Genomic DNA, 19394 nt, shown 5'->3' on the forward strand with positions numbered 1-19394 from the left:
TGCAGCGGGTGTTAGTGTGAAAGTGAGCAGGCAAAGCGAAGCAGACAGAGCGAGTGCGAGCGGGAGAGGCTAACGTGCGTGCAAGCGAAAGTGTGGAATTAAATAAGAAATAGAAGCAAACTGACCGCAGGCCAAGTATGCTTTGTCCCTTTCTTAGCGCACTTTGCACGTTTCGCCTTGCCAGTTGATGACTTTTATTTTTCGCCGTTTATTTACACTACGCAGGCGAAATGAGAGTGGGAGTGGTGGAAGGAGAGGGCGGTGGCAGAGGGGGCGACGCTCGCAAAGTATGTCATGCAGCAGCATTTTTGACTCTCATTTCGTCCGATTGGGCAGCAGATAAGAGAGGGACAAATTTGTAGTGGACGACGGAGCTGTGCCCAAAAATTAAAAATAAAACGTTAACTGTAACATTTACAGTTACAGCTACAGTTAGACTTTTGTAATTGCACTTTCGTGTTGTTCTTTTCGAGCTGCCAACAGTGAAGTCAAATAATGTGCGTAATTTATTTGCGAAAATTTCTTAGTTAGCTATTCGTGTTTTATTAAGTATTTAATAAATAAAATGCTGTAAAAATAAGAGAAAAAACAAAATTTGGTTTCTTTAATTTTATTATTTCTCGAACGAAAATTGTAAAATAAAATTCAAGTCAAGAGGTTTTACTTAGTATAAATTACCTGTACTTTGAAGTATCATTCAAAAAATCACAAGTATAAATTTAGAATTAACGGATTCTCAAAATAAAAATATTTTCAAAACATTTTCAGTTGATTTTTGGGAAACCACGCATTAAATTCCGCGGTTGAATATTTAACAAGGCAAACACCTTAAAAATGTAATATATGGAATGGGGGCCAAGGATGTTTTGGGCAACCAAGGTGAGAACAAAGCCAGCCAAAGGCTGCTTAACCCAATGTATGCATGTGTGAGTACGTGTGCGTGTGTGTGTGCGTGTGTATTTTTGTGTTAGTATTAACGGCCAAATTATGATGAAGCGCACTTGACAGACGCCATCGTCTGTGGGGCTGCTTAATGCTAAACACCTGAAACACCCTGTGTCCGTGGCAGTCTTCGTTTCAATTCGTTTCGTTTCTGTGTATAAGGCTTGCTGCTTAAAGAGCGCAAGCAAGCACGAGAGCGCGAGAGCAAGACAGAGAGAGAGAGAGAGAGAGCGCACGCACATTGTGTTGCTCACGTGCTGAATAAGCGCTCGCTGCCAGCATATGTTGCGAAACGGTTGGCAGCATGTTGCATGCTGCATGTTGCATGTTGCCCTTGTCCAGCTGAGGCAACACAAACAATGAGGCATTAATAAATAAATAAATCTGTGGCAGCAACTCCTTAGGGGCTTTCGTCTCTCCGTTTCTCGATTGTTTTCGCTACTTTGTTTTTTGTGCGTGTGCTTTTTCTTTATTTTATTTTTTTTGTTGACATGGAGTTACTTTTGCAGCTTTGCCGCTGGCTTCATTATTTAACGCTGCAAAACAAAATGCTTGATTAATTGTGCAGCAGCTGACATGGCGAACCATTTACAATCGCCACGTGCTCTTTAAATATTTATAGATACAAATACAAAAACAAATATCTATGTCTGTCTGTCTGTTTGTGTGTGTGTGTATATTAGAGTAGACGCTGCATCAATCATGCCAACAACAACAACAACAACCACGACAAGGAGAACAAGAACAGTTAGCAACAAATTGACAAAGCGCTTGATGTGCCGCTGCTGTCCGCTGGATGGCGCCACTTTCACTTTCAGCTTACGCTTATTCTCTGCTTTTTGTGTATGTGTGTGTGTGTGAGTGTTTGTGCTCGTGCCACAATGTGTGTGGCATGGCAACACGCATTAAATTTGATTTGGTCACGTTTCCAAGCTTTGTTCCACTTATGGCCAGCCCCAAACAATACAATAAGGGACACAGGGCTCGCAGCCCCCTCCGCCCCCTGCCCGCTGCAATCAGAGCCTAATAGACGAATTGCTCTCATAAAATAATCGGGGGCATTCCGCATCTACAATGCCCACGTCCAGGCAGGTGCCACAATCTGTGGCAAGCTGCAAGCAGGAGCAAAAAGAAAAAAAAAAAAATAACACAGGCAAAAATCGAAACCAGTTGAACTGCTTTACAAATTCCTGCTGATCTTACAGCTGCCCCAAGCTATCCATCTTCCTCTCCCACTCTCCCCCCTCTCTCTCGCTCTCTCACCTTGGCTATCCCTTGAGATTCTCTGCAGCTGCCGCAAACAAAAGAATTTTTAAGCAGTTCCAGTTTATCGGCAGATTGAGAGAGACACAATTTTACAGCATCTGTCCAGGACAAGACGAAAAAAATAAAAAAAAGCAAAAAAAAAAAACTTGACTTAATGCCAGCAAACACAGAAAACTTTTGACAATTTCTTTTGCTTTCGGCCTTAAATCAGAGTCGTCTCTGCCATTTGATGTCAGCGGCCTTTGATGGCTCTTTAATGATGCTTGGCCCCCATCCACCCCCTCTCCCATATCGCCCCATCTGCCTCACCCGCCCTCTCCACAACTTATTTTCCCTTAAGGACTTGCGCTTTGTTCCCACTGTACACAAAAGATTTCTTTGATGATGATTCTCTTGGCAGCATGCGAGCATTTCAAGTCAATGCCTCGAAGCTTTAGGCCGAAAAAGACCGAAAGACAGAGAGTGTGTGTGTGAGAGAGAGAGAGAGAGCAGGCAACATTTAACAAATTTCTTATCTAGAGCAATATGCGGCTAATTGTAGATATCTAATTGGAGGCACTTGAATATACATGTGTATATAAACATTGCTGGCAACATCTAATTGGAATATCTACTCAATCATTGCATATGGAACCGCTCCCTCTCTCTCTCTCTGCCTGTGTCTTATCGGTAGAATCACTAATCGGTTTTATCTAATGGGAATTATACACAACTAAACTATTGCCACATGCACACATACATACTTTCTTAGGCAATCCAATTGGAAAATCTACTTAATGTAAGCAAATGGAATGCAGCTCTCTCTATCGCCCTCTCACTCTCTTTCTTTCTAGCTGCCCCTATCTGTACAATTGATTCCTGATTACTGATTGGAGCTATGCAATGTGTAAGCATATGACATAATTGGAGCATGTATGATTGGAACTATGTAAACCCTGTCATACTTAAACGCTACTTATGCCTTATTGTGTGCTATAATTGAAGGGTAAGTACTTTTATCTTATTGGAGTCCATTTAATTGTACATAGATAATTATTTTAAGTACTTATTGAGAAAATCTATGTATAGGAAGTGGTCTTATTGGAATCGCTCGAGTAGTAGCTTGAGAGAGTTTTTATATATACAAACCGAGCTCTAATACTGGAGTCTCAAATCAGAAACAACATTATTTGACTTCCCTTTACTATACAAATCGTTGAATAGGCACATTGAACATAGCGTATTTTCACTTGGACTCATTTCCTTATTATATTTATATTTTATATTTCTAAACACTGTTTTAAAGAAATTCAACTAGTTATATGTGAGTCTAATTGAATCCATAAGCGATCATTATATATGTACACATTGTATAAATAATTAATATTGAGTATAGAAAACATATATGTGTGTATATATTGATTCATCTATAAATATGCATAATATATTCTAAATTATATACTTAATTATTATACTCTTCTGTATAGTAATACAGTTATTTTTATAAATTTGTTAAACATTTAAATTACTATTATTATTTTTGTATTCATTCTAAAATTGTTATCTATTTAAATAATGGTGAAAAATATTGAAATTGAAAATAGGAGAAAACGTATTATATTTATATATATATTTAATTTTTTTTAATTGATCTGTATTTAAAAGTTTACTCAATATGGCTTACTAAAAATATGAATATATATTTATATTATATATATTTATTATTATAATATATATCATATTTGAAATCTAATATACCCGCTTTGGTCTGCTATGCAACGCATTCAATTAGAGAAATTTCAACTAGCACGCTTGACGTCTAAAAAAACGCGCTAAATTGCAAGGGAAATTGTCTCTGTTTGTGTGTGTGTGTGCAGGAAATATCAGATATTGAATAAGTTTTGATATCGATATATGAGTGAATGAATGAATGATTCAATGAATGCAATATGAATGGCGACTAAACTGGTTATTCGAGAGCTGAGCAAACGTCAATATCAATTATAAAACGCTCCAATTTCAGCTCCACCAGAAAATATTACTACAAAAAATATGGCAAAACGAATTATGAATAACTATTTCTAAAACCCGAGAGAGAGGTAGAGTGAGTTAGAGATAGAGGGGTAGCGAGGGAGAGTGTGCGGAAGAGATATGTGAAAAGTGCGCATTCAGCTGCTGACAACTGGCAACACTTCATTTGTTTAAACAGCAGTTTGATCCTTTTTTGGGCGCACACACACACACAGACTCGCACACACACACACACACACCCATACATTTAAACACACTTTTCACACTTTCCCTCTTGGTAATTTTGCTTTTATTCCGCATCTAAATAAATAATAGACAAAAAAAAAAGTTTCAAATTCAAATTTTCGCAGATTGGCAGCGCGTCCCCAGGCGCGGCGAGTCCGGGCTCCCAGCTCTGCGGCACAGACTGAATGAGCTACTCCACTAGTTAGTCGCTTGTCAAACATAGACATGGACATACACGTGTGTGTGTGTGTGTGTATGTGTCTGACCAAAAACTATGCTGTGAGCCCTTCAGCTGCTGCTGCTGCTGCTGCCTGGACTCGGCTGCTGTTTGATTTGATTTCATCATTTGACGTCGGAACAATTTGCCGGCCGGTTGAGCTGGCCTGAACTGGACGTTGCCAAAGAGCCAAAGAGGCATGCAGCGGGACGGGGCGTGGCAGCTCAACTCCCTGCTGCATATAGCCGTGTGAAAATCCAGCGCTATGATTTTTGTAATTTGATTTGCAGATTTTGTCAGCTGTGGCGTGGTCTATGAGAGGAGAGAGAGAGAGAGAGAGAGAGAGAAGGGTGTTGGGGGGCTCTGAAAGGGACTATGCAGTGGGAGCCTGGAGTCTGGAGGCAGCTGAATATGGCGACACGTATCGACACATCAAATAAATTGCTCGAATTCCCAATGATGAGCTCACAATTTGAATTCTGGCAGCTGGCGTTGCCGACGAGTTGTCGTCCTGTTCCTACTCCTGCTCCAGCTCCTGCTCCTGCTCCTGCTGCTGTTCCTCGTCTAGTCTGACCAGGGACTAGGACTGGAGCTGGGATTCGGTTGCGTTTTGTTGAGTGCTTTTGGGCTTTGCACACAGACATACATAGATACATACATACAGCTCCTGCCCATCCATTGCCGCTCCCTGCTGCATAGTTTTATGATGATGTTGCTGCTTTTTGTGTTTGATCAATTTGTATTCTTCAGTTACATAGTTTATATTTTGCTTTCATGCATTTCAATTTGCTGCCAAGATTCGTAGCGAGTCTGTTCCTCCTGCTGCTCCTGCTCCTGCTCATCGCCCTCCCCATCTGTCTGTGCGCCTTGTCATGTGTCAATTGCAACGTTGCTTATGTGCTGAAGAATTAAAATTCAATTCTGTTTTCCATATGCACAGAGCGGAAATTGGAAAAATCGAAAAGCGCAAAAAGTCATTTTTAAAGTCATAAATTTCACATCAAAACTCGAGTTGTGATCCTTGAGATTGCGACTCAAAGGCGAAGTACTTTAAATTGTTTGAGGCAAAGCAGGTATAGAGAAAGTTAATTGAAGTACAAAATATTTCATTTCAAGGGCCGGGGCTAGATTGAAAATGTTATATACCTTTGCTTGAATATAATAATCAACGAAAAACAAATTAAAAATAAATTTAAAAATAAAAACGTAATTACATGATTTAAAAAAAAAAAAAAAAAAAAAAAAAAAAAAAAAAAAAACAATGAAATAAAAAAATATATAAAAAAATTAATTAAGAAAAATATTAAAAAATAGTAATAAATAATACCTATTTTATTTATTATTAATATTTTTATTTAAAAAAAAGAGAGAAAAACAGAAATAAATAAAATAAAAATCATAACAAAAAATAATTTTTTTTTCAAATAATTATATATATAAAAACAAAAATAAAAAATACAATTAAAATACAAAAAATTAAATATATGTACTAAAAATTATAGTTAATTTATTTTAATTGAACTAAAATTTATTTTTTGATCAAATATATAAATATATAAATATTCGAATCGAGCTAAATTTCATTTTCACCATTTTTGAATTTTTATTATAGTTTTTAAAATTTTATCTCTTTATATTTATTTATTCTTTTTTTTTTTTTCTTTGAGCTTATTATCTATGACTCAACAACCTTAGATAAAATTTATGAACATCTGTCCATTAGATATAAGCAACTTCTCTTGTCAACCGAATCCAAGTGTGATATTTAATAAGAGTTCTTCAAGTCAGCTCTTGGCATATAAGCACAGTCTTAGTCCGAGTCATTTCTGCTAACACTCTAATATTAAAAGCTGTTTTAGATTTGGCAATGCACAAACGAAATGGCCAACAGCTTGAGGCCTGATGCTTGTCTACCTGAGAAGCAATCAGTTAACAGCAAGAGCGTTAGCTCAAATCACGTTTAATCGCTACACCTGAAATAATCTGGTCACTGCTGCATATATGCATGCACTATCTTGTTTGCCAGGACAATAAAGCAACAGAATGAAAATCGAATGGAAGCTGTGGAATGAGCAGAGGGAAGAGGAAGAGGGAGCAGCAAGAAAATTTCAGAAGCAATTTTGTGTATGAATTCGTCTCGGAAGCTTTTCTGACGCAAAGTATATTCCAATGCTGGCCTAACTCTCTTGGCCTTTGCTATTAAGAACTGGCCAAAACTCTGCTTTCTTCAGGGTCCTTTGGGTCCTTTCATTTAATGATGCCGCTGTGACGTCATCAAGCCCAACTTACGCTAATTAAAATTCCCATTTAATTGGCATTGACTGTTGTTTGTCTTCCTTCGGCGTATATTCATTTCGTGTTGTTTTTTTTTTTTTTTGCTTTTAATTTTTACGTGAATGTTTATTCAATAAAAATAAGCTGCATGGATGACAGGAGAGTTGACCAATTGCACAGCAGTTACAGCAGCAGCAGGAGCCGGCAGCTGGAGCAGGCAGCAGGAGCCGGCAGCAGGAGCAGGCAGCTGGAGCAGAAGTTGCCATAGAAGAGAAAACTGTCATCGAGGCGAATGGGAATGAACCACTGAAATCAATTTAAATGGCATCATTCAACGACTTCAACCACACACACACACATATGCATGCATGCACACACTCACAGACACACACAGAGAGTGAGAGACAAAGACATGCGAACGAACACATTGACAGTTTATTAACTGTTCGAAATATTTGTAACGCAGCCCACCCACGTTTGAGGTCTGGAATATCGGCCATTACATCGACCCATTAATTAGTTGGCATTGAGTTGCAGCTGCTGACAGCCTCAATGACAACAACGACGACGACAACGGCAACGGCAACGACAACGACAACGGAATACCCTTATTCCCCAAGGGGGAGGCTGACAACTCCAGTCCCTGCTGAAGGACCACACAGCATCGCCTTCAGTCAACGTCAAGCAAAGAGAATGAGAGAGCGAGAGCGAGATAGAGTGAGAGAGTGAAGTGAAAAAAGCAAACATCTTCGTCAACTACAGTCGCTGTACTTGATTTGCCCTCAGCCTCTCCCTCCCCTTCTCTCACTCTCTTGCGCTCACTGTCTTTTTCTTATCTCCTTTTCACTTGACATTCATGCCAGCGCATCGGAATTTATGATAATCACGTTAATTAATGTTAAATTTATAATTTAACTGAATAATTTGTCAGCCGCGTTATTTTGCTCTTCTTTTTTATTTGTGTTTCTTTCTGATTAAATGATTTACGCAATTTTAATCACATCACAAATTTCAGATTAGCCCATTGATTTTAGCTGAGAGATCTCCATAAGATTAGTTAAGGGTAAGGGATTAAGAGTACCTTCTGAGAGCAAAATGTTGAGTCCGAGCTACGTGTAGCTCGCTTTCTGCCTATCTGTCTGTCTTTAATGTCTTAAGCATATACTTCTTGAGTTAAAAACAAAATATACCCAAAGGAGCTACAATAAATGTGTTAAAAACAATATTACAAATTTGTTAAGGTGTTAAAATATTTAATATAGACAGCAAAAGTTTCTCTAGAAAAAAAATGTTTATATGTTAAATGTTTAAAGCTCTTTAAATGTGTTAAATAATATTAAATTAGAATTAATATATATATTAAACATTTGTTTAAATAAATTATAAAATAATAATAAAATAATAAAAAAGTAGCTGGAGAAAATCGAGAGCCCATAAAGCCTAAGGGCAGTTCTATTGGCAGTTTCATAAACATTTTATAAAAATGAATATAAATTCAAAATTTTACATTTTCTTCTAAATCAAAGTTCATCTGGCTTTGCACTGCTCTTCAGCCCAAAAATAAAAAGACGAAAAAAAGAAGCGAATCACATTTAATTTAGTGTAAATCAAAACGCGTCTCTATTTATGGGCCGATGAAATTTCAGCTCAGGCGTAATGCAATAAAACGTAATGTTCGGAGCGCAAGGGAGAGGAGCAGGAAGCGCACCTGTTGGGTGTCTAGCAGGTGTGATCGACAGAGACTCCAGACAATGCCGCAAACAATGCCAGAACAAGACGTAAACGGCACCCGCAGCAAAAGCTGCCCCAAATGGTGTGTGGCAGGATGGAGGAGGTGTGGGGGAGGTGGAGGCAGCTGTGAAAAGTGAAATGCGCGACGAGGCACAAAGAAACAAACAGGTGCTAATCGAAATATAATGTTTCAGCAGCGGTCGCACATAAAAAATGATACGCCAATAAAATTTAATAATTTAAAAATGAAACAACAACAACAACAATAACAACAACAACAACTGCAGCAAAGAGGAAACGCCGCGTAAAGCCGGAAAAACATAATAAAAAATTCATGAGCTTTACGAGAATCGCATAGCAAGGCCAGCAGCTGAAGAAAAAGAAGAAGAAGCAGCAGCAGCAGCAGTAGAGAAGTAGAAGAAGCTGAAACAAAAAGTGCAAATAATGAATGACGGACGCTCCAACAAGAGTGGGTGTTGAAAGAGAAAGAAAGAGAGAGAGAGAGAGAGTGTGAGTGTGAGAGTGAATTGTCGTCGACAGCAGAATGACATAAAAATGAATCGTTTTGCCTACTTAAAGGCGCATAAAAAGCAATTTCCGCCTTTAAAGCCATAAAACACGCGCAGCCAACTGCAAAGGTAAGCAAAGCACGCTTATTGATTCGACTTGGCCCAGACCCACCTGACCAGCTGGCAGAGAAGCACTTTCTCTTGGCTCTTTGGGTGTTGGCTCTTGGCTCTTGGCTCCAGCTAGCCGGGCCAGCTGAGTGGGCTGACTGGCTGGCATACAAAGCACTTAAGAAAACAACAAATATTTAGTGTCGCAATGATAATTACAATGACAACAGGCGGGAGGATTTGAGCAGTGGTTGGGCTGACACCATATACAGATATCTTACACAGAAGTATATCTATATGCATATATACACTTACATACATATATGTAGCATATATAAACATATATCCTTGATATATATGTATGTGTATGTCTTTGTATTTACACACATTTTGTGTTTACCTTTGCATGACCAGTCCGTCACTTTGACAATCATAATGAGGCAAGCAGCACAGACCACCGGCTACAACAGCAACAGCAACAACACACACACACACATACACACACAAAATGGCTGACAGTAGCAGCAGTAGAGCTGACTGCAGAAAAGCCATAACAATCACAGTTAGAGCACCTAGAGATGAACACAAATGCAAATCGGAATTTCTATTTGAAATAATTGAAATATATTTCAAATGTGATTGAATATAAATTATAAATGAATAAATTGAGTGTATAATATGTGCAATCAAGAAAATGACCAAGAGATAATTATGTATATACTTACGAGGGCTATTTTATGCCCTGATTGTTGAGTATTAAAACTTATGTACTGCCAAACTTAAAATAAAAAAAAAGTGTTTTTATATATTACAAAAAAATAAATAAATAAATATAAAAACTAATAAAAATGCAATCACAAAAAAATAAAAATAAAAAGTAATTGTTTAATTATTAATAAAAAATTTTAACTTTACTTAAACTTACAAATTCACTATTATGAAACTATGAAAACTATTAAGAGGTAGAATGCTATAATTTATTTATTTATATATTTTTTTTATTTCTTTTATATGTAGTCTAAGTCAAAATTGATTTGTATGTATTTTTTTTATTTAGATTCTTTTTTGTATATATATTTTTTATAATTATTAGATATTTTTTAAATATATATTTCTTTTATTTAATTGTTTTTTGTGCTTCAGGCTGTCCAATTGCAATGTATTCAAATATTTAAGAGCTTTAAATTATTTTTATTTTTCTGTTGAGTATGAATGGTATGTGTTGTATGCATTTGGACTGCCTGAAGCCACAACTGGGCCTTTCATTGTTACTAGCTACTCAAATATGCATATGCTGAATTTCTTCGGCAAATTACAGAAAATACTTTTAATTGATTCAGGCCAAAAAAGAAATGTATAAAAATTAAAATGAAATTATTTTTGTTAACTTTGGCAAAGTGTTTGCTCATAAATCATGAACGCCTTTTGATTTTCTAATGAAATATGCAATACATGCACTTATATTTATATATGTAAATAAATATAAATATATTTCCTTTTTGTTTCTTTTGTATTTTTAAGTCGGAACTACAAAAACTAAAAGATGTATATGAATAAAAAAAAGTATGTGGATTCTGTTATATAATTTATATGAACAGCTTGAATTCTGGCTGGAAATTAAGCTCTTATTTTGTCAGATTCAGATAAGTGAAAATATGTATTTTTGTAGTTTTCCTATAGGCTTGTTTCATTAAAACAACTTTTAGGTATACATAGAGTGACATAAAATATAGTAAAAATAATTTGATAAATTTCTTTAAAGCCCTTTAGAAGGATTTTGTTGAGTTCACATTCAGTTTATTATTTATTTTTATTATATACAAATTAATGATCTTGAAAATGTTATGAACTGTGTGTTTTAATTTAACATTTATTTATTTTATGCAATGAAATACATTAAATATATGAAGAATATTAATGATTATAGATGCATATAAATATACATAGATATATATTTCTATATTGGACATATACTTACTATATAACTATCCCACCTCGCTCACGCTCCCATCTCTAAAGCCCCTAAGAGGTCGTCAGTTCAGTTCCAGTTGAGGCCGCCGCCGTCGCCGTCGCTGCCGCCGCGTGTCTCTTTAGGTCTGTTGTCCGTTATAACGATGATGGCTAACATGTTGGCTCATCGTGTTGCCATTGTTGTTGTTGCTGTTGTTGTAGCTATTGCTGCTGCTTCTGCTTCTGCTGCTGCTGCTGCTGTTGTATTGTTGTTTACCTTGGCAGAAAGCGCAGGCAGGCAAGCAAATCTATGTTCCTTGTTGACTTTTGCTTTTATTTAATTTTGTGGCAAGGCGGACCGACTATAAATACACAAATGCCATGTTTACGTCGCCCTGTCAGTCTGAATAAGTGCGTGTGTTTATGTGTGAGTGAGTGAGTGAGTGAGCCAGCGTGTGTGTGTGTGTGTGTGTGGGCGCAGCAAATAAACTTTAATTGTTGCAACCACAGCGTGTCCTGGCACACGTGTTCATGTCTCTCAGTGAGACTCTGTGAATTGTTGTCGTTGTTGTAATGCTTAACTTAATGCGCTGTTATCCTTTAACTGCTTGGGCGACACACACACACACACATATACACACACTCGCACACACGCACACTGAGAGCTGCAGTACCGTCACACTAATACATATTCATGTTAATGTCAGCGCATAAATCTTGCAAAGTCTTCTAACACCTGTCAGCCATTTTACAAGGTGTTTCCACTTAATACATCGACAGAGACAGACGAAAGAGAGTGTGTGTGTGTGTGTGTGTGAGAGAGAGAGAACAATAGTTAGACAACATAAGTTGTTATAGCTTCCTTACTCTATTTCACTCCCACACACACACACTCTCTCACTCTCTCACTCTCTCTCTCACTCTCTCTCTCTCACTCCCACTCACTTTGCCTTTGCCTTTGTACGTCATGTGTCAATGTGTCTGTCATGTGTCCAGCGCTGCGTGTGATATTGACAGTTGGGAGCGGGGAGTGCGGTGGCCAGGAGGCGGCCGGGCGGAGTCCTGGTCCTGTAATCGCTGAGTGAACGCCAATTGCTCCGCATTGTGCCAAATTTGCCAAAAATGAAGGAAGACGACGATAAAGGAAAATAACTTAGACCGCAGACGCTGATGGAATAACTGTTGCCTAACTGAACTCAAAATTATGGTAGGTAAATGTGCAGATGCTTTCGGCCAAGGCAAAGCAAAGCCAAGGCAAAGCAAAGCAGCAACAACAACAACAACAACTACAACGACGACGACCGTGAGTGAGAGTGGAGGGACCCGCAACAGGATCAGGCAGCAGGATGACAGCCACGTTGACATTGATTGAACGTTGTCCACAACAAACAGCAAACACTCACACATACACACACACACACAAGCACACACACACGCACGCGCGATGTCCACGCCATTGGCCATCGCTCATTGTGTGCGTGTGCTGGGCATAGAGGAAACGGCATACAGGTTGTTAGTCACACGGTGTTGATTGTTATACCCTGGCGATAAAGGGCTACAACGAATGTGTGACAATGTTTATGGGGCCCAAAGATAATTAGCTCAACAAGGCGATAACTGTATGGCAGTCGATCATCGATAAATATGACTATCGATAGGGCCAGCTAATGGTATCAATATATGATGTGCATAGTAGTCGATTGGTTTAAGCATTTCTCTGTTGATCTCTATCAATCTAATTACATTTGTGAATGGAGCTAACAAACCCAACTACCTTTTTCTGGGCAGTCGATGTAACAGTTAAATATAGATAAGTCTACTAATCGATAGTGACTTTTGTACATTGATTACTCAATTGCGATTTGTTTAGTTATTAAAGAACTGTAGTAACGTATATTTGTATATGTTTTTACTCCATTTGATCAAAGATTAATCAGTTAATTATGCTATAAATCTGAGGGGGAATTTACTTATATAACTTCTGTGGGACGTCATATTTTTACTCAAATTTAATTTTAATTGATACATTAATATAATATTTCCAAATATTATTTATAGCTATTTACATAAACTTTATTTAACTAAAAGTATGGAATATTCAAGGTAAAATATATACATAATTTTAATAAGCTTCTCAATTACTAGGCTGCAACAGAATTTGATTTCAATTTCATTGCCGATGCAACAAATAATTTTCTTACAGCGTTTCTCAGCTTACAATTCATTTAATCTTTAAGACTTGCAACTTTATAGAGAATAACTCAAATTTTACGTAAATATTCGTTCACCTTAAATTTATTCACTCCCGCCTATCTCTGGTTTACTCTCTTAAGTTAAGTCTCTCACTCATAGTCTAAGTAGCTGAGCACTCAATTAGTGAAATGTATTTAATTCCAAATACCTTTTCCTGTTGCTGCTGCTGTTGTTGTTGTTGTTGTTGTTGTTGTTCGATAGTGTAGCTGTAGTTCGGCTTCTTAAGCAGCTAACCGCAAAAACCATTTCCTGTTCCTTTTTACTGGTTTTTGTTGTGTAGTTTGAGTTGTTGCGGTGGCGCTTTGGGTGTTTGGTTTATTTTAATTGCCTGGACTCTTTAATTGCTGAAATATTTAAATTAGTTTGCTGAGAGCTGTCGTCGGCGATTTGAGTGAGCAGGTGATTCAATTTAGTGTGTGTGTGTTTCTGTGTGTGTGTGCTTGAGAGCTTAACTTTGCGACTTACTGTAAATGTATAATGGTTCTATATGTGTGTGCGTGTGTGTGGCCTGACCGTTGCCAGCCATTAAATTACATTGAACCGCACCCGAAAACAGGATACTTTGTAGCAAACAACAATAGCAACAAAGAACTGAGCCAAAGGACGCTCAGCGAACGAGCGAGCGAGTGGGCGACAGAACGAGCAGGTTTTCCTATTTAAGACGAAATAAATTGGATTAGAAACCGCAAAAATCCAATTGTCTATTGTGGTGCGGGCTCGAAGATGCCTCACGTAACGCCCTCACGCTCAGCCCTCTCCCCTCCCCACCCCTCTCGCAGACCATGTCCACTTGCAACTTTGCCGGGCTGCTTTAGATCTTTGTAACCTGGCCGAATCTGAGCTCGAATCCAAATCCGAATGTGGGTCTTAAAATATTTAGCAAGAAATGCGGCGACTTTTGTCTGTTTTGTCAACGTTGTCACACGCTTACTCTCTCTCTGTCTCTCTCTAGCTCTTGCTCTCTTGCTTACTCTGTAACTGTCTCTGTCTGTGTCTCTGCTTGTATGTTTGTATGCAAATCAAAGACTAATTGGATTTTTAAGCTCAAACTGTCAATGCCGCTACATGGTGCTTGCTCCCTTGCTCCTTGCTGTGCTTTGCCGTTTCTGGGCTTTAGTCTGCAGCTCAGATTCAAACTCTGCTGGTTCAACCCCCGTCCTCCCTGTCGCTCGTCTCTGTCTGTTTTTGTGTTTGTGCACCTGACTAAATGGCAAAAAAAAAAAAAAAAAAGAAAAGACCGTTGACAGAGGCAAATGAAACGTCGACGACCGGCGTCGTCGTACGTATTTGGATTTATGTTTTCGGTAAGCGATTTAAGCCGCACAGCAAACAATCTCCTGGGCGATACCAGCTAGTTGGCCGGCTGGCTAAATGCGCATGCGTCTCGTTCCAATAGGTGCCTTAAGTATCTTTTCTACAGCCTACAAGCATGTCCTTGCCACCCAACAACAGCATCAGCAGCAACAACAGCAACAACTACAGCAACAACTACAGCAACAACAGCAGCAGCAGCAGCAACAGAAGCGACAGATAACAAACACTCGACTAGTGGACCCAACAACACGCATACACTCACTCACACACACACACACACACACTCAGCTACTCTACTATCTGTTTCGCTGCTTACTGCGCCGTTATCAGAGCGCGTTGATATACATACGTGCGTCTGGATGCATGTGTATGTATGTTTGCATTGAAGAAGTGCAGAATGATTACAATATCAGCTTGGAGGGTTCAGGGTATCTCCTAGTCGAGCAGTCTCACCTAGAGCCTTCTTACTTTTTTTTTACATTTTTCGCCATCTGCTTAGATTTTACTGTAATATATTTCAATTTTAATATTTACATAATTAAATGTTGATCACATTCTGAGAACACGTGTGTGCGGTGTTCTGCAAGGACTTTCAGGACGTGGTAAATCATTTTTAATTCAAAAATAAATTTAAATCATATATACATATGTCAGCTATACAACTTAACCTTTTTTAGGCTCAACAAACCAAATAAATGCTTATGGCCAAGACAACTAGCCACTGGAAGCAAATCGCACCATCCATCGATGCCATCGATATCAGCGATACTGGCAGATCTTTATGGAAGTGGAGGTAAATGGCTCCATTTATCCATTTTCTAAATGCATATACAGACGTAAACACATGCAGTTCTCGGGTACTATGTAAGATGAATATTCCCGCAAGTTTACCGTTGCATATTGACGGGTTACCAGAGTCATCATGGTCCGCATGAGAGCTGCGAGAAGGTCTGTATGTGCAAAACAAACCAATTGTTTGTTTCTTCCGATAACAATATGCTGCGGAGGCACTAAGGTCTTTTAGTGCAGTTGGTTGGTTGCCCAATATCTAAAAAAGAAAAAACAAAAGACAAATACTTCAAATCAATTTACATGTTCCATATTATAGTGAATATAATTATTTGTTTGCTTACATCAGTATCTGCACCCCAGCCAATTCCTTCACATTTTGTGTGTGGTTGTATTTGCCTCATGGGAATCGATGCATATCCAAGTTTCCCTTTGATGGGTAGTGTATCTTCATCAGTAAAAGCTAGTGCAATATTGTAGGACGCTCCCCCCCTTTTATACAAGCCATGACATCTTAAAGCTGCGATTCGCAGTACTTTGGATGTTGTAGTTATGCCTTTTAAGTACGTAGCGCCTACTACTCCCAACATGTCCTTTGGATCTTTTCTGCAGAGTATCATTTAAGAATATCAGCAAAGAGATTCACCCAGATACACACACATACCCTTCCACACATTCGGCAGTTGTGACAAGCACACGATTTCGAATAAGAGTCGCCGCACATAAATATCCACTGCCAGCCAATTCAGACTCATTTTTGCGAGAACGCAGTGAGCCCAAATATGGGAATTCCTCAATGGTGACTGATCTGGTAGCTTTAAAGAATAAGCGACGGTGAGTCGAAGACCGCTCAAGTCACGATTACTCGATTAGGAGAACCTTTGATCCTTTTTTTAATACGCCGCTCAAAAGGACTCAGATTCTCCCCTAGTCGAACAATTACTTGGGCTTGTTAGGGCTTACCTCCGTCTATCAATAAAAATAGGCATAATATGCCGATATTACTTGTTAAAACTGATAACGCGACCATAATAAGTGATTTGTGAAAACAAAAAAATACAAAAAATTTAAACAAAATTAAAAAATTTAAAAAAATTTAAAAAAAAGGTCAACTGACTTAAATCACATACTAAACGGGTTTCAAACACAACAAATTGTAAAAATTCAACATTTCTATGACTCTAAAAGCAAAGTATGTAGGCTGCTCTGTAACTATCTCTGTCTCTGTTTCTGCTTGGATCTTAAGCGCAAACTGTCAATGCCGCTACATGGTGCTTGCTCCCTTGCTCCTTGCTGTGCTTTGCCGTTTCTGGGCTTTAGTCTGCAGCTCTGATTCAAACTCTGCTGGTTCAACCCCCGCCCTCTCTGTCGCTCGTCTCTGTCTGTTTTTGTGTTTGTGCACCTGACAAAAATAGAAGAAAAGACCTTTGACAGAGGCAAATGAAACGTCGACGACCGGCGTCGTCGTACGTATTTGGATTTATGTTTTCGGTAAGCGATTTAAGCCGCACAGCAAACAATCTCCTCTGGGCGATACCAGCTAGTTGGCCGGCTGGCTAAATACGCATGCAAATTGCACACTAATTTGATTCTATTTAAATCACATTGTGGACATCAGGCGACTTGGCTTAAACGCCCACTGATGGCTGTTTTGTTTGTGGGCCAAGTCCAACTCAGAGCTCGATCTCCTCTACTAGTCGGCTGGCTGGCTGGCCAGCACAACCAATTACAGTTTCTATGGCACGCTATGCCACGCTGTGGCACGCTGTGGCACGCTGCGGTTGCTGTGCTTGTATCTCCCTCTCTCTCACTCTCGCTCAGACTCTCTTGGTCTCTGGCCCGCATGACGCGCACTCATCACGTAACAGTTTCTCGTGGTGTGTGTGCGCCTCGTCTCGTTCAAATGAGTGCCTTGAGTATCTTTTCTATTTGCGTGCACGCAGCTGCCAGCCAAACAGTCTGCAGCCTACAAACATGTCCTTGCCACCCAACAACAGCAGCAGCAGCAGCAGCAACAACAGAAGCGACAGATAACAAACACTCGACTAGTGGACCCAACAATACGCATACACTCACTCACACACACACACACTCAGCTACTCTACTATCTGTTTGACTGGCTGATGTTGGTCCCCTAAGCGGGTCGGCGCATCATACGGTCACCACGGCCAAAAACAGCTGCGAAGTAGCTGTCATGTTGGCTGCCGGACATGCGAAGTCGATAAAGCAGGGATTCATGTGCGAAAACAGCCAAGCGAAATACCCTTCCGATTGGAAATCCATTGAAATGTAATAAAGGAGGAATGTTACCATGCCTCACTTAAGCGTCCTAGCACATGCAAATTAGTGGATCAATTAATATATTTCAAATTTAATATTTAAATAATTAAATGTTGTTTACGTTCTATGGACACCACACACAACTGCAAGGACTTTAATTTTCAAATCAGAAATACAATTTAAATCATATATAGCAACTATAGTAATTAACGTTTTTAGGGTCAGCCAACCAAATAAATGCTTATGGCCAAGACAACTAGCCACTGGAAGCAAATCGCACCATCCATCGATGCCATCGATATCAGCGATACTGGCAGATCTTTATGGAAATGGAGGTAAATGGCTCCGTTTATCCATTTTCTAAATGCATATATAGATGTAAACACATGCAGCCTTCTAGCACTATGTAAGACGAATATTCCCGCAAGTTTACCGTTGCACATTATCGGGATACCAGAGTCTTCATGGTCCGCTTGAGAACCTCTGAAATATCTTTTGTAGGTGCAAAACATACCAACTGCTTGTATGGTTTTATAACATTCTGGTGAGGCGACACTATAGTTTGGTAGTGCAATCGGCTGATTGCTCAATACCTAAATTAGAAACAACAAAAGACAAATAGCTTACAAAACTACACGTTCCCATATTATAGTGAATATAATTCCTTGACTGCTTACGTCAGTATTTGCAGCCCAGCTGACTCCTACACATCTTGTGTGAGGTCTCACTCTCTTCATGGCAATCGGTACATATCCAAGTTTCCCTTTGATGGGCAGTGTATCTTCAGCAGTGAAGGCGAGTGCAATATTGTAGGACGGTCTGCCACGTTTATACAAGCCATGACATCTAATAGATTCGATTTCCAGTACTTTGGATGTTGTAGATAGGCCTTGCAGGTACGTAGCGCCTACTACACCCAATATATCCATTGGATTTTTTCTGCAAAGCATCATTTCAGAATATCAGCAGATTCACTCAGATACACACACATACCCTTGCGCACATTCGGCAGTTGTGACAAGCACACGATTTCGAATAAGAGTCGCCCCACATAAATATCCACTGCCAGCCAGTTCAGACTCCTTTTTGCGAGAACGCAGTGAGCCCAAATATGGAAATTCCTCAATGGTCACCAGTCCTGTTCTAGCGTCGGCTTCAAAGAATAAACGACGGTAAGTCGAAGTCAAGATTACTCGATTATGAGCCTGTTTTCATACACTGTTCAACAGGACTCAGATTCTCCCTTAATTTAGTAATCCCGTTAGGGCTTACCTCCGTCCATCAATAAAAATAGGCATAATAGGCCGATATTACTTATTAAAACTGATAACGCGACCATAATAACAAAGAAATACAATAAATTTTAAATTAACAAATTTAAAAATATTAAAAGATAATTTTAAAAAAAGGCCAACTGATTTAACGGGTTTCAAACACAAAAAATTGTAACAAATTCAAAATTTCTATGACTCTAAAAGCAAAGTATGTAGACTCAAGTTCCCATTCAAATGGAATAAACTACATAT

General features: G+C 38.8%; 3 protein-coding genes across 4 annotated transcripts in view; 1 reads left to right on the top strand and 2 right to left on the bottom strand.

The window, feature by feature from the left end:
* Positions 1-701: 701 nt before the first annotated feature.
* Positions 702-19394, top strand: part of LOC108658547 (uncharacterized) — an 81752-nt gene continuing 63059 nt past the window's right edge. The window contains exons 1-2 of one of the 2 annotated variants that reach the window (XM_089258621.1): positions 702-924; positions 3042-3193. The gene's annotated coding sequence lies outside the window, so the exon portion shown is untranslated. The remainder of the gene's footprint in view (positions 925-3041; positions 3194-19394) is intronic. The other variant, XM_089258622.1, reaches the window with a different exon arrangement.
* Positions 15396-16706, bottom strand: LOC149091801 (chymotrypsin-2-like). The gene is made up of 4 exons (XM_089258624.1): positions 16552-16706; positions 16253-16403; positions 15933-16194; positions 15396-15847 (listed from the first exon to the last, which is right to left on the bottom strand). The coding sequence occupies exons 1-4, from the start codon at positions 16616-16618 to the stop codon at positions 15479-15481; spliced, it is 849 nt and encodes a 282-aa protein (XP_089114750.1). The 5' UTR covers positions 16619-16706; the 3' UTR covers positions 15396-15478.
* LOC115564246 (chymotrypsin-1-like) lies at positions 17959-19305 on the bottom strand. The gene is made up of 4 exons (XM_089258556.1): positions 19141-19305; positions 18862-19021; positions 18546-18807; positions 17959-18461 (listed from the first exon to the last, which is right to left on the bottom strand). The coding sequence occupies exons 1-4, from the start codon at positions 19205-19207 to the stop codon at positions 18090-18092; spliced, it is 861 nt and encodes a 286-aa protein (XP_089114682.1). The 5' UTR covers positions 19208-19305; the 3' UTR covers positions 17959-18089.

Source organism: Drosophila navojoa, chromosome 3 (genome assembly GCF_054131105.1).
Source record: "Drosophila navojoa isolate 15081-1374.11 chromosome 3, UAZ_NAV_1.0, whole genome shotgun sequence".
Classification (NCBI taxonomy): Eukaryota; Metazoa; Arthropoda; class Insecta; order Diptera; family Drosophilidae; genus Drosophila; species Drosophila navojoa.

Excerpts from the sequence above, each read along its gene's own strand:
- LOC149091801 (XM_089258624.1), bottom strand. The coding sequence starts at position 16,618 with ATGGTCGCGTTATCAGTTTTAACAAGTAATATCGGCATATTATGCCTA. Across the intron at positions 16,404-16,551 it reads ATTTTTATTGATAGACGGAG|CTACCAGATCAGTCACCATT; the intron begins GTAAGCCCTAAC and ends TATTCTTTAAAG. Across the intron at positions 16,195-16,252 it reads ACTGCCGAATGTGTGGAAGG|AAAAGATCCAAAGGACATGT; the intron begins GTATGTGTGTGT and ends GATACTCTGCAG.
- LOC115564246 (XM_089258556.1), bottom strand. The coding sequence starts at position 19,207 with ATGGTCGCGTTATCAGTTTTAATAAGTAATATCGGCCTATTATGCCTA. Across the intron at positions 19,022-19,140 it reads ATTTTTATTGATGGACGGAG|CCGACGCTAGAACAGGACTG; the intron begins GTAAGCCCTAAC and ends TATTCTTTGAAG. Across the intron at positions 18,808-18,861 it reads ACTGCCGAATGTGCGCAAGG|AAAAAATCCAATGGATATAT; the intron begins GTATGTGTGTGT and ends GATGCTTTGCAG.